The sequence below is a fragment of the Medicago truncatula genome, chromosome 5, assembly GCF_003473485.1.
Source record: "Medicago truncatula cultivar Jemalong A17 chromosome 5, MtrunA17r5.0-ANR, whole genome shotgun sequence".
NCBI lineage: Eukaryota > Viridiplantae > Streptophyta > Magnoliopsida > Fabales > Fabaceae > Medicago > Medicago truncatula.
In genome coordinates, this window is record NC_053046.1 from 1,158,902 (window position 1) to 1,172,209 (window position 13,308).

Sequence of the window (13,308 nt, forward strand, 5' to 3'; positions counted from 1 at the left end):
ACTTTTAAATAAAATCAATTCTACAAAACACGTTTTTGGTTTTTATTTAGACTTAATTTTTGGTATTAGAAAAGAAGAAGAAAAAAAGACGTAAGAATTATGCTCATTATCCAAACAGTTTCGCTCATTCCCAAAGTAAATGACCAAAATGCCTCTACGCATGTTAACTCACGCTAGTGTAAATTAAAAAAATTAAACATGAGTTAAAACACGCAGCGTGAGTTAAAATTAAAAAAAAATAAAAATAAACGTGAGTTACACTTGCAGTTTCAATTTCCTTAAAACAAAAGACACAGCTCTAGTGCTCATCAAGGATGACACCCTCTTCTCAAAAGTTCAAATCGAGTTGGTAATTTATCCTATAAAAGTCTCAAACCAATGTCAATGAAACTGAGATAAAGAACCCAATCAAAGGGAAAGGAAACTGAAGCTGGAAACAAACACTAGAGAACAAAATTCATGATTATATCATGTTGGTTTGGTAGAATGAAAATATATCAGGTGAATTAATTTACTTATTTTCTACAAATTTCATTCAACAAGTAAATTAAAATAAATGATCGAAAAGGTTGGTTTATTGATGATGATACGGAGTGTATATAGTACTAGTAAGTTATTAGCATGAATGAAAAATCTGAAACATTTATATGAGAAAGAGACAGAGATTGAATGGAGAAGAGGAGAGGAGCAGCAAGTAATAAAGATCAAGCAAATATTTTCAAACCTAACTCACGCTGGGTTTTGGTGTGTATTTTTTCTGCGTGACTTAAGACACGCAGCGTGAGTTAACTCATGCAAATTTTACATTAGCGTGAGTTAACTAATGTAGCGTAAGTTAACTCATGTAAGGGCATTTTGATCATTTACTTTGGGAATGAGCGAAATTGTTTGGGTAATGTGCAGAATTCAAGACGTAAGTGTTTAGTGGCTAAAGTTCGACGCAATCCAGCTAGTTAAATTATCTGATAGAAGTAGGCAAAAAATTGTTAGACTACTACTGTCTACCATGCCTTTTTCTTTTTTTTGGATTTTAAATTGTTTAGCTTACCAATCTCCTGCTAATTACACTACTGTAAATTAGAAGAAAATGGCGTGTTCATTCTCTACTTTCCCCTCCTTGTTAAATGTTGCATATATAATATTATCTCTCCCCAAAGATACGTGGTTCTTTTCTCCTCAAGTCATATTTTCAAAGTCTTCTACGTTGACACAATAAAGCTATCCTATCACAAACAGAGATAATAGAGGTCACTTAACCTCAGATGCCAAAAGTTGGTAACCTGTTTAACCGACTTATCTTTTTCATTTTCCACTAAAGCTTATGGGAGTAGTATTATTATATATCAAGGGTCCTATAATCAAGGCTTGAAATACCTTTTATCATAGTAATACCAAATATATCTCGTTAGATAGTAGGAGGAGTTGTTCACCCACATCAACTTACTATTGTCAGCTTCTTCCGTCCTTACTCTACAAAAGCCTAGACATTGTTCTTCCAAAACCATCATTGTCTTCAGAGTATACAAAGATCTTAGACAAAACCCAAAAAAGAATATTCGAAGGTTTTCAACACATTTGCATAAAATAATTCAAATGGCACACAGCAAAATGAATATGAATTTGGTTTTGGTTGTAATCGCAATGATGTGCGCTGGAGCTACTGCGCAATCGAGTTGTACAAATGTGTTAGTCAGCCTGTCACCTTGTCTTAACTATATCACAGGGAATTCCTCAACCCCGTCTTCAGGATGCTGCTCAAATCTTGCCAGTGTGGTGAGTTCACAGCCACTATGCCTATGTCAGGTTCTCGGCGGGGGTGCATCGTCACTGGGAATCAGCATCAATCAAACTCAGGCTCTGGCCTTGCCTGGTGCTTGCAAGGTGCAAACCCCACCCACCAGTCAGTGTAAAACTACTAATGGTAAGAGAACAAAAATTCTATTTGATTGGGTTGAGAAACAATTCAACTCGACAAATATGTGCATCCAATTCCAACCCTATGTATGAATATCACGCCTTGAGATATACTAAGCAAATATCTACCATTATACTACAATGAATAGAAATTAGAAACTATAAGAGAACGTTTATACTTGCAAAGATAAGCATACCCCATATTCTAAACTATATCTTTCTGCTAACGTACAATATATGTTTTTGTCAACAGCTGCTTCCCCAGCAGACTCACCAGCAGGAACAGAAGCAGAGTCTCCAAATTCAGTTCCATCAGGTACTAACACATTGGGGAAGTGATTTAGTTATGCTTCAGAGCTTGATTATCCAATTTGAACCTTGGCCATGTTAACCATTTAAGTTGAAATTCACTTGCAGGAACCGGATCAAAATCCACTCCCTCAACCGGTGATGGATCATCCAGTGGAAATTCAATCAATCTGTCAATTCCGCTGTTTCTAATTTTGGCAGCAGCCTATGCCTCAGTTTTCTGAACATACTGATTCTTTAATCAGTTGGGTTCCCATTTGAAATGGCTATTCTTTTGCTTGTTATTGTCGATTGTTGTAGTTTAATCATATATTGTCAAAGTCCCTTGTGTTGAAGGGTTCAGTCTATTCATTTTGCGACCTCTATTGGGTTACGTGATTTTGTATTATGAGAAGTCTTTATTCTCTCCTTTATCAATAAAACATGGATTGAAATTTGTGTGTTATCATGGTTTTTATTACAACCACTGAAAGAGAAAAAAAATGGTGCAGCCATGCAGTACTTTGCAGCGCTGTGAAAGGAAGTAGTTAGTCAACTATGACTTGAAACTGAGATTATTTAACATATCAGAAATAACAACCACTAAATCCCTCAAACATGGATACTTTTTCAACGATTTTAATAAAATAAAGATTGATTAATCAATGGAAAACTGAGAAACCACTAATCAGAAGGAACTATATGTCTAATGTTCATTCTAATTTGAAGATTGGGACTCACAGGAAGCATGCTATAATATCTTGAAGTTTCTTCATTTAACCGTTATGTTACGGCTTTACCAAAATGAATATCATGTGGTAGCAGAAGTAAAACGTAACAAAATTAAAGGTAATCTCTGGTGATCACGAATTTGTCGTGACTTATGAGTATGGACACTGATCTACCACCCAGTAGAAGTAGACCAAGTATCTAAAAGCCATTAGCCCAGAATTTTCTGCTTATTTTCTTACTAAACTATCTTCTTAGGAATTAGTAGGAATGAAAGAATCTCATTTTCACATTAATGATTATTCCTCCCAAGAATTCCCAAATTAACAGGTCCTACATTCAATTAATTGTTTATCAAGGTAAGAGCATTTGACCTTCCATAAAACAAAGGCTTCAATTAGGGGAACCCTATGTAGTGGTAACAGCAAGCTAAACCACTGAATAACAAGTGCATCTACTACAGTAAAAAAGGGAGAGAAAGAGAGAGAGGCAGCACACCAAAACTGCATAAATGAGGAAACACATAATGTACAACCACATATGGATATCTTTCAAACTACTGTCTGGCGAAGACAGGAAAAGATTAAATGACCGACATGAAAGCGACAAAGACACGAATAACAAACCAAATACTTTGAAGAACATTCGATAACTCTCATTTAACAGTCTCTGTATCCTACAGTTACTGATAAAAACATGAGTTCTAGTAAAGCTAAATGTTGCATGAAAACTAATCTAATATGACAACAACTTTGGTAGGATAAATTTGAAGAGGTGTAGCATAACTCATGAATTTGTTACGATTGAAAAATTTTCCATCCACTAATATTTTGCACACAATAAAGGATATCAGCAAAAGGACAGCCCTAATTTTACAAAATACTTCATTTTTACAAGTTTGGAAGTACTTATATCATCCGATGACATTCACAAGACAACAGAAATTGCAAAAATTTGGTACAAAGAGCTCAATATCAAAATTACATATAGTGATCTCTATATATATACACTAAGCTTCCACCCATAGAAGTAGACCAAGTATCTATAAAGACATTAGCCCAGAATTTTCTGCTAATTTTTTATAACTAAATTATCTTCTTGGGCATGGATAGAATGAAAGAATCTTCTTTAATTTTCCTAGCCCATAGAATCTTATTTACACATTAAGGATTAAGCCTCCCAATAGTTGCCAATGATGAACTCAAGCCAAACTAAGACGTCCTACATTCAATTGAAGGTATACAAAATAAAGCAGCGCACCAAAACGGAATTAACGAGGAATCCTATGCAGTGCAATGTAAGCTAAACCAATGAGGAATGAAGGTATACAAAAAAAAGCAGCGCACCAAAACTGTATTAATGAGGTAGCAAAACAGGCACGGCCACATATGGATATCTCTCAAACCACATCTGATTATGACGGGAAAGGACTAAATGTCCGTCGTGTAAGTTACAGAGACACTAATAACAAAATAAATACTCCAAACAATATTCTAAAGCTCTCATTCAACAGTCTCTACATCCTTCAATTACTGATAAAAAACAAAAGTTCAAGTAAAGCCAAATGTTCCAAATGTGCATGAAAACTAATCTTATATGGACAAGAACTTTGGCAGTATAAACTTAGAGACACTGAACAACTCAAGAATTTGTTATGATTGAAAAACTTCCATCCCTTGCATGGTGAAATAGCATATCAATCTTTCGCACACAAAAAGGATATTAGTGACAGGACAGCCCTAATTTTACAAAATACTACATTGTTAAAAGTTGGAACTACTTATCTCATATCATCCAATAAAACATTACAAGACACCAAATATTGCAATATTTGGATGCAAGGAGCTCAAAATCAAAAGTACGTACAGTGATCGCTAAAAGTATGGTGGTACAAATCAAGAATGTGATCGCGAGCGCACAAATTCTTCCAGTCTGTCCCACACCTCCAATGCCGCAGCCCTGTCTTGATGCCGCTTGTTCTTGCTAATCTGAAAGCATAGTTAGATTTCAGTGCAAGTTAAAAACTGGAAAGACAGAAAGAAAGCATAGCAGTAGTTAGGACAAGCAAGCAACCCACCGAGATAATCTTCACATTCCACTGCTTGACAGTCTTTGCTGACTCTATACTATCATCTTCAAACCGCATAAAAAATCCAGTAACTGCAACAATTCAAAAGGGTTATACTAAATTACAATGACCTAAGAAAATTGTGGTTTGCATTTAAAAAAACAATCAAAATAAAACAGAAAGAATAACCAACTTTTATTGAAAATCTCGACATGATCCTTAAAAGGCCAATCCTTGAACTGCCAATCCTTTCCCAAGACAAAAACCGCGACAACACGATCCCAATCCTCGGGTTTAAGTGCAGAAGGCTTATCCCTAACTTCATAAGCAGTAACAGCTCTATCCCTACTAAGCTTCTTCTGAACAGTAACACAATCCGGCTTAGCACCTTTCATCGCTTTAACCTTAACATCAGTAGGTACATAAACCCCATCTTCCAAAAAATCCTTAACATTATAGATAGTAATAAGTGTCTGAAAAGCACTCGGAACCAAAATAATTGGAACACCTTCCCCGATTTTAAGATGCATTTTAGGTTTCGGTGTTTGATGATCATATCCCATTTCATCACCACCAAAATCATCAGCACTTCCCAACAACCTACTCTTAGCAACTAAACCGTCTTTCCTTTGATGAGACTCCGCCCTCTGACGCTCCTCTTCTCGTTTAGTAGCAGCAACTAACACGCTGTAAAAATCACGATTCTTACACTCGAGTAAAGATTCACGATCCTTGAGTGGCTTCTCAGCTGTTCTAATCATTGATATGAAATCCAACGGTGGTGATTCTAATTCAGTGATGATTTCATCTGAATTAGGAAATTGAGAGTGTTGTTGATGAGAAGAAGGTTCATCGGGGATCGAAGGCTGTTCGGGGAGATATTCAATTGAATCGGTGGTGGAGAGAATACCTTGAAGATAATTAAGAATTGGTTTACGATCGGGGAGGGTAACAGAGGGAATTCCAAGAGCTAAAGTATTTTGAAAATACTCGGTGTGTTTGAGGTGATGATTTTTGATGTAGTGAACTAGGGTTTCAAGAGTGTAGCGGTTTCCCTTTGTGGAACGATAAGCGGTTTCGAGAGAACAGGGGAAGGTGTAATCTTCGCCGAAACGGAAGTTGCCGTTGAGACGAACGATTTTGTCTAAGTCGCCTCTAATGGTGAAATCACGGAGGAGGGTTAAGGGATCCATTCTCATTCTCATCGGATTCATCTTGTGCTGCCGTGCGCCACCACCACCACCACCCACGACTGCTTTTTTTAATTCTTTTGTTAGTATGTTACCTCAGCTTACTTACTCACCCAACTAGTAGTAAAGTAGTAATAATCACTTTGCATATATAAGGAAACTTTGGGGTGTAATGGATTAGAATTTTAAAAAACTATTTTAATAAAATAAGTCTTTAAGATTTTAAAAGATTGTGTGAGATTGTATTGATTCTGTGAGATTTTAAAAGACTTTTTATATAAAAGCCTTTATACACTTAAGATTTTAAGGGATTTATCACACTGACTTTTAAGGATTTCAAAAGATTTTATGTGATTTTAAAATTTCAAAGGATTCAATGAATTTTAGGGGAAAAAGAACAAACTTACAAGCGTGATTGATAAAAATAATGAACAAATAAATTCTAGCGTTTGAATAAAAAAAAAAAAACCAATAAAAAATTCTTTTACTATTGATTTTCAAATTTTAAGAATTTTATGGATTTTATAAGATTTTAAGGAACTAAAAAACACTCTAACACATTATTCTCAATACACATTTTTTATTTGTTAAAAATGTTATTCCCATAAAATTCAATTGTACATATATAAAATTATGCCAGCACTTACAAATCTTTCAAAAAAAATATTGTGTCAGCCATTACAAATCGGTCGAGTTACACGAGTTTACCGAGTGTTAACTCAGTCAAACTCGTTAAACCTTCCAATTTTACCAGAAACCGATTTCACCTCAAAGGGGGGATGAGAGAGAGAGAGAGAGAGAGAGAGAGAGAGAGAGAGAGAGAGAAAGGAAGGAGAAGAAAGAGATAGTAACTTTTAAAAGAAAAACAATCTTAAGAAATCTCATCTTTTCATAAAAGACTTTTTCTTGTTAAAATTACACTACAAAATCCCACAAAATCCATCAAAATCCAATTTATTAAACAATCCCTCGAAATTTGAATGATTTTGAATACCACAAGACTTTTTTTAAGTGATAAAAAGTCTTGATTGAATACCTCAAGACTTTTTTAAAATGACAAAGAGTCTTGATTGAATACCACAAGACTTTTTTTAAGTTGCAAAAAATCTTGATTAAATACCACAAGATTTTTTCATAATTAAAAAGTCTTTTAAAATCTCATAGAATCCTAATCCAATACATCCCCCAGTTTGTTTAAATAGGTTGAATCTGTTTTCTGTATCATTTCGATTTTATCGAATATTCTCAAAGGGATAGGTTGGTTTTTTTTTTTTTTTTTTTTATAAAAGGTTGGATCTGTTTTAAAAGTCTAAATTTCTGATAGTAATATATGCAGTTGTCGAGGTTCGAACCCCAAACGCCTCATGCATTCACCTTATGATATGAATTTCTGGTCGTTATGCTACTTGACAAAAAAAATTAATAATATACTTATACAAAAAACCTAAGTCTGTTTTATTCATTAAACGAGTTTGAGCGCTCTGAACTATGAATAGGTTGAACCATAAATTTCCATGCCCCATACAATAAATTTTCATCTGTCTCCATTTTATTTGTATCAAAATTATATAAGTTGCCATCTTTCCTTTCAATTTTACCCGAAATATAATAAATATTAACTTGCTCTCCAAATTATTTAACGTTTAATCAAAATGTTTCATCCGTAAAATTAGCTTCCTGAGAAACGATGATGTATTGTATTAAACGACACCCCCAACTATTATTTCACACAAAATTCTAAAAGAAGATTTCATGTTGATTAAAAACTACAAACTTTTTGACCAAAAAGAAAAACTTCAAACTTTTATATGTATTGGATTGGATTGGATGTTCTTCATTGAAACCATAAATTGATGACAAAGTCTACCCAAAAGAATTTAAGTTTTTTAACAAGTATAGTTAGACAATTCACGGTATGATTTAACATTTTCAGTAATGTTATTGACAAAAAAAAATCTAATGACGTTACTAAATTTGAGGGAGCAATTTGGTATTTTTTAAGTTTTTAATGTCTCAAACTGTCATACACTTACAAATTTAAAACAAAATAGTTATTTACTCAGATATTCCTTAATGACTTCAGCTCCTCTCCTATGCATATGATGGAAAGAAAATTAAATTAAAATAAATATAAGCCTTGATGTAATTCAACTCAGATAACTACATTAACACCTTTGAATTGTTTTCTCTCTTCACATTCATGTGCATTTAGACATGCTTCCTGGATTCCAAGTCTGCACTAGCCCAACAGTATAAATAATTTTTGTTTGCTAGCCACTTATTTAAAAAAATAAAAAATAAATCAACATTCTTCTTTGATATTGATTATGCACAGATACATACATGCACAAGCTAACATTAAAGCATCAGATTGCTAGACTCTGGCACTAAAAGTAACCAAATTGCAGAACATTTATTTTTACACTAATATGACATTAAAGCATCAGATTACTAGACTTTGGCACTCAAAGTAACCAAATTGCAAAACATTTATTAACTCCAGAATCTTTTTACACTATTATGACTCATGAGAATGTACATCCATACAGGAATACTTTGTTTATTACATGACTAAAATTGCAATAGCTTTGCACAAAAATCTACTTTCAGAAGGGCTATCATCAGCACGGTTTATTGGCCCCCGAGACAAAAGAGAAAACAAACTAAGGAATGAAAGAACACCAACATATATCTATCTACATTCTACACCACAAATTCAGTTTATTACACACAGTACTCTACAAGCAGTAGAGTTTCATCATCTCCTGTCAGTTCCACTACTCTGAGGAAGCATCAGTACTCTGGTCACCACTCTTAGCCTTTCCCAGCACAATACCAAGCTGCACAAAACAGTACCAGATAATTAATTACTTGTTACTAGCAAATTGAACACAATTAAGTGATAATCCAGAAATCAGGAAAATGTAAGAAGAAGAACCTTAGCCTTTGGAGCTCCACGACCTTCTTTGCCTTCCTTTGCATCAACAGTGGATGCCTCTACACCTGTGACAAACATTCATATATAATTAAAGAAACTTAAAAATAAGCAAGTTGATTTTGGAAACCTTTCCAAGGATTAGAGAGGTAATCTTACTTTTCTCAATTGCCCATCCATTGCGTTTCAAAATCTCAGAGATGAGTATGATAGTTGGAATAGCTGGAATTTAATTCAAAAACAAAGTTAGAAAAACAAAAGAAAAAAACCTTCATAATTTCCAATATCACACACTGAAGAATTAGTTATTCTAAAGTCGAGAAACTCAAATCACATAAAAATTAATTAAATAATGCACAATACACATACAGTTTTTAAATTTAATTTGCAAGAAAAACAAACAAAAATCAGATTGAAAACAATTTTCATATATGAATCAAGAATAAAGTTACTGTTCAAAATTAAATTTTCATATATGAACCTAATCAGAATCTAATATCTATCTATAAATTAACGGAAAGTATAAGGATCAAAGAAAATCAGTTATTAATTTCAAGAAACTCAAATCACATAAAACTTAAAGAAATTCACAATACATACAATTCTCATATTTAATTTTCCAGATTAATTAATTAATTAATTAATACTAGTTGATGAAAAAATATGTAACCGAACTGATTAAAAACAATTTTCATAAATGCAATCATATGTATGCAATTAAATCAGTTATCAATTGAGTTTTTACCCTAAAATTTCAGCTTATCAGTTACATAATCAAGAACAACGCTTAAACCGAATCAGAATCAAGTAAATGAGTTTTTATCTCAAAATTTCAGCTTATCAATTACATAATCAAGAACAACGCTTAAACCGAACAGAATCAAGTAAAGGAGTTTTTATCTAAAAAATTCAGCTTATTAATTACATAATCAAGAACAACGCTTAAACCGAACAGAATCAAGTAAAGGAGTTTTTATCTTAAAAGGATTAAAGAAAATTATACCAGTTCCCAAAGCACAGAGCTCAACATCATTATCCAGCTTCAAGTGTTTCTGAATCAGAAAGAAACACGAAATCCATAATCAGAAATGAAAAAAACGAAATGAAGAAACGGCGATTTAATCAAAATCGAAAACCTAATTACCTTAGCGATGTTAAGGTAGAAGAAGAGTGGCTTCTTAGTCTTGGAAACTTGAATACGATAGATCTTCTTCTCTTTCTCGATCTCGCCGCCATTGATCTTCACATTCTTCGTCGCACCGGTTAGAACTGCAATCGCTTCTTTCATCTCACCGGCGGTTAGAACTGCAATCGCTTCCATTGTTTCTTCGAGATTTCTCTGTTTCTTTTTCTGAGCGGGAAAATTTTCGCGGTTCGTTATTACTCTCAAATTTCAGAAGCTTCTTTGAGAAGATAGAAGCTACGGGAACGGTTTTATAGAGACTGTTAAGCAATCATAAAGTGACGCGTGTCCTTTCTCTGTAACCGTTTTTTGTTAGTTGAAACGGAATGGAATCTCGCTTTGCTCTGTTAAGTAATCACCCTGTGTTTGGTTGAGGTGAAAAAGAGAAGAGCGAAGTTGGTGAGAGAGAAATTGAAGAGAGAATGCCAACTTCTCTTGTTTGGAAGACCATAGAAATAGGCGAGAGATGCTAAATTGGTGTGGGTCCCACGCTTTTGCTTTTCCCTTCAAACTTGCGAAGAAAGACGAGAGAAGTTCTATTTTTCTTTTTTTTTTCCTTTTTTACCCTTACCTTCTACATCAGCTATGGATGGCAACATCAAAATTAAAAGGCTTAATTACTCTTTTGGTCCCTTAACTTATTTTTTGGTTTCGTTTTGGTCCCTTAACTATTAAAAGTTTCATTTTGGTCCCTTAACTTATTTTTTGGTTTCGTTTTGGTCCCTTAACTATTAAAAGTTTCGTTTTGGTCCCTTAACTTATTTTTTGGTTTCGTTTTGGTCCCTTAACTCTTCCTCCGTCAACCACTTTGGTCCTTTATGTTAGGATGAATGTATTAGAGTTAAGGACCAAAACGAAATAAAAAAAAAAGTTAAGTGACCAAAACGAAACCAAAAAATAAGTTAAGGGACCAAAACGAAACTTTTAATAGTTAAGGGACCAAAACGAAACCAAAAAATAAGTTAAGGGACCAAAACGAAACTTTTAATAGTTAAGGGATCAAAACGAAACCAAAAAATAAGTTATGGGACCAAAAGAGTAATTAAGCCAAATTAAAACTTATATTATTCATTTGCTACATAATCAGATCTATAATCCATTTCCTTTTCTTTGATACATGGCAAGTATCATAATCATATCTATATATCAAAGAGTGAATTGAACTTTTTTTAAAATAGCCAAAATTTATTCCAATAGCAAAAACATCACAAGCTGAGATGTTGTGCTTGGCAAAAGCCACAAGTACACAGGAACAGAAGAAACACAAGCAAGGCTGAAAAATTAACGCCTAAGCCCCACACTAGCAATCACAAATTACATAAAAAAATTGCAGCCTCTACTCTCCTATAACATAACAACATAAAATAGCTAAAACCTCACAAAAGAGTGAGTTGAATTGGAGGAAGGGAAGGTCTGTGTAGAATAGTGAGCTGAATTTTTCATATATCTGAAGGTGGAGAAGGGAATAGATGATTGGGAAATGAAGTGTGGATGCCCATCGATGAATTTCTTGTATTATTTTTAATTAAACATTGATGAATTTCTTGTATTATTTTTTAAATTAAAGTGATTTGGGATTTAAAAAATCAGGGGTATTTTAGTATTTTTAAAAATAACCAACACTTCTCTCTTCTCTATTTCTTCTCTCTTTCTCTTATACCAAACTATACATCAAATCTACTCTATTTCTCACATTTTTCTCTCTTACTAACTTCTCTCTCACCTATTTCTCTCTTCACAACTTCTCTTCTAAACCAAACACACCCCAAAGGACGCGTGTCTTTTCTGTGTTAAAAAAAAAAAAGAACAAAAATATATGTAGATAATTTTTAGTGTGATCAATTCGTTTTTTTCAATTTATTTTTAGTTTCTTAAGTTATATAGTAAATAATATTCCTCAAAAAATAAAAAATAAAAGTTATAGTAAATAATAGACACTTTGTTTTATTAATTATTTTTTTTGTTTCATTTTGATTCTATAAATTACAAATGTTTGTCACTTAACTTAAGAGATGAAAATGGAGTTTTTTAATCTCCATTTTAATGGTAGTTTGTCACTTAACTTAAGAGATTAAAATGGAGGTTAATAGTGATTTTTGTGATGGTCAATGGTTATTTTTGGTGACGGTGGTGGTAATGGAGTTGATTTTTGTGGTGGTGTTTGTGGTGGTTTTTGGTGATGGTACAACAATTTTTGGTTGATTTTTGCGGTTGTTTATGAGGTGTGTTTTGGATGAAGGTGCTTAGGAGAGCTAATGGTGGTGTTTGGGGTTTTTTTCCGACTGTTTTTCAAAGGTTGTTGGTTGTGGTGTAGATTTTTAAGTTGGTGTTCAGGGGTTATGTGCGAGCAGCGGAATGTGGGTGGTAGAAGTTGTTTTTGTGGCAGTTGTGACGATGCTTGAGGATTTTGTTTATGTTGTTTCGTTGATCGTGGTGTTAGCTTTGTTTTGGTGTTTCTATTTATTGATTTCGGAGATAGCCATTTGTTAGGAGGCGTTTCTTATAGGTTTGGATTTTTCATTGGGGGCTTCCCATCATCCTTTATTTGTTGCTACTGTAAGACTCCTAGCCTAGACACTGCTTGTGCTGGTTAAGATTTATTGCTATCTTAATAAATTCCATTTTAACTTTTTAAAAAAAAAACTTAAGAGATTAAAATGGAAAGAAAAAAAAAATTAAGACTCCGAAATGTCTAATGGTTGTAAATTTATGAACCAAAACGGAAGGGAAATAATTTAAGGCACTAAAATAAAATTTAAAAATAATTTAAGGGATCAAAAGTTTACAATCCAAAAAAGGCAAAAAACAATTAATCAATGAAAAATATTTTTTTCATTGAAAGATTAAGCAATGTCTTACAATTTATGACATTGTAAGATTTTGCTTCTTGTTAGTATATTTTTGCTTCTTGTTACAATGTCTTATTGAATTTGCTTCTTGTTACAATGTAAGATTTTGCTTCTTGTTACAATATTTTTGTAAGATTTTGTTTTATTTGTGT

At 33.3% G+C, this 13,308-nt stretch overlaps 3 protein-coding genes across 4 annotated transcripts; 1 reads left to right on the forward strand and 2 right to left on the reverse strand.

Moving 5' to 3' along the window:
* The first annotated feature begins 1,395 nt into the window (after positions 1 to 1,395).
* Positions 1,396 to 2,668, forward strand: LOC11444742 (non-specific lipid transfer protein GPI-anchored 5). The gene is made up of 3 exons (XM_003610733.4): positions 1,396 to 1,921; positions 2,168 to 2,230; positions 2,332 to 2,668. Exons 1-3 carry the CDS (start codon positions 1,594 to 1,596, stop codon positions 2,445 to 2,447), a joined length of 507 nt encoding a protein of 168 aa, XP_003610781.1. The 5' UTR covers positions 1,396 to 1,593; the 3' UTR covers positions 2,448 to 2,668.
* Positions 2,669 to 3,813: 1,145 nt separating this feature from the next.
* On the reverse strand, positions 3,814 to 6,317 carry LOC11444212 (protein CDC73 homolog). 2 transcript variants are annotated; one of them, XM_024784066.2, is made up of 4 exons: positions 5,193 to 6,317; positions 5,009 to 5,091; positions 4,798 to 4,919; positions 3,814 to 4,152 (listed from the first exon to the last, which is right to left on the reverse strand). In XM_024784066.2, exons 1-3 carry the CDS (start codon positions 6,211 to 6,213, stop codon positions 4,827 to 4,829), a joined length of 1,197 nt encoding a protein of 398 aa, XP_024639834.1. In that variant the 5' UTR covers positions 6,214 to 6,317; the 3' UTR covers positions 3,814 to 4,152; positions 4,798 to 4,826. The 2 variants fall into 2 exon arrangements, with proteins under 2 accessions (XP_024639834.1, XP_003610782.1); XM_003610734.4 differs by lacking the exon at positions 3,814 to 4,152 and having other exon boundaries at positions 4,323 to 4,919; positions 5,193 to 6,316.
* A 2,343-nt stretch (positions 6,318 to 8,660) lies between these two features.
* LOC11441458 (uncharacterized protein At2g34160) lies at positions 8,661 to 10,846 on the reverse strand. Its single transcript, XM_003610735.4, has 5 exons — positions 10,269 to 10,846; positions 10,128 to 10,176; positions 9,284 to 9,346; positions 9,128 to 9,192; positions 8,661 to 9,029 (listed from the first exon to the last, which is right to left on the reverse strand). Exons 1-5 carry the CDS (start codon positions 10,443 to 10,445, stop codon positions 8,967 to 8,969), a joined length of 417 nt encoding a protein of 138 aa, XP_003610783.1. The 5' UTR covers positions 10,446 to 10,846; the 3' UTR covers positions 8,661 to 8,966.
* Between the last annotated feature and the right edge of the window lie 2,462 nt (positions 10,847 to 13,308).

What these genes read in the sequence shown, in the direction of transcription:
- LOC11441458 (XM_003610735.4), bottom strand. Translation starts at nt 10,445, where the DNA reads ATGGAAGCGATTGCAGTTCTAACCGCCGGTGAGATGAAAGAAGCGATT. An exon ending in TCTACCTTAACATCGCTAAG is followed by an intron (nt 10,177 to 10,268) that starts GTAATTAGGTTT and finishes TTTCTGATTCAG; the next exon opens with AAACACTTGAAGCTGGATAA. An exon ending in GCTCTGTGCTTTGGGAACTG is followed by an intron (nt 9,347 to 10,127) that starts GTATAATTTTCT and finishes ATTAAATTCCAG; the next exon opens with CTATTCCAACTATCATACTC.
- LOC11444212 (XM_024784066.2), bottom strand. Translation starts at nt 6,213, where the DNA reads ATGAATCCGATGAGAATGAGAATGGATCCCTTAACCCTCCTCCGTGAT. An exon ending in TGTCGAGATTTTCAATAAAA is followed by an intron (nt 5,092 to 5,192) that starts GTTGGTTATTCT and finishes GAATTGTTGCAG; the next exon opens with TTACTGGATTTTTTATGCGG. An exon ending in GGAATGTGAAGATTATCTCG is followed by an intron (nt 4,920 to 5,008) that starts GTGGGTTGCTTG and finishes CTATGCTTTCAG; the next exon opens with ATTAGCAAGAACAAGCGGCA.
- LOC11444742 (XM_003610733.4), top strand. Translation starts at nt 1,594, where the DNA reads ATGGCACACAGCAAAATGAATATGAATTTGGTTTTGGTTGTAATCGCA. An exon ending in TCAGTGTAAAACTACTAATG is followed by an intron (nt 1,922 to 2,167) that starts GTAAGAGAACAA and finishes TTTTGTCAACAG; the next exon opens with CTGCTTCCCCAGCAGACTCA. An exon ending in TCCAAATTCAGTTCCATCAG is followed by an intron (nt 2,231 to 2,331) that starts GTACTAACACAT and finishes ATTCACTTGCAG; the next exon opens with GAACCGGATCAAAATCCACT.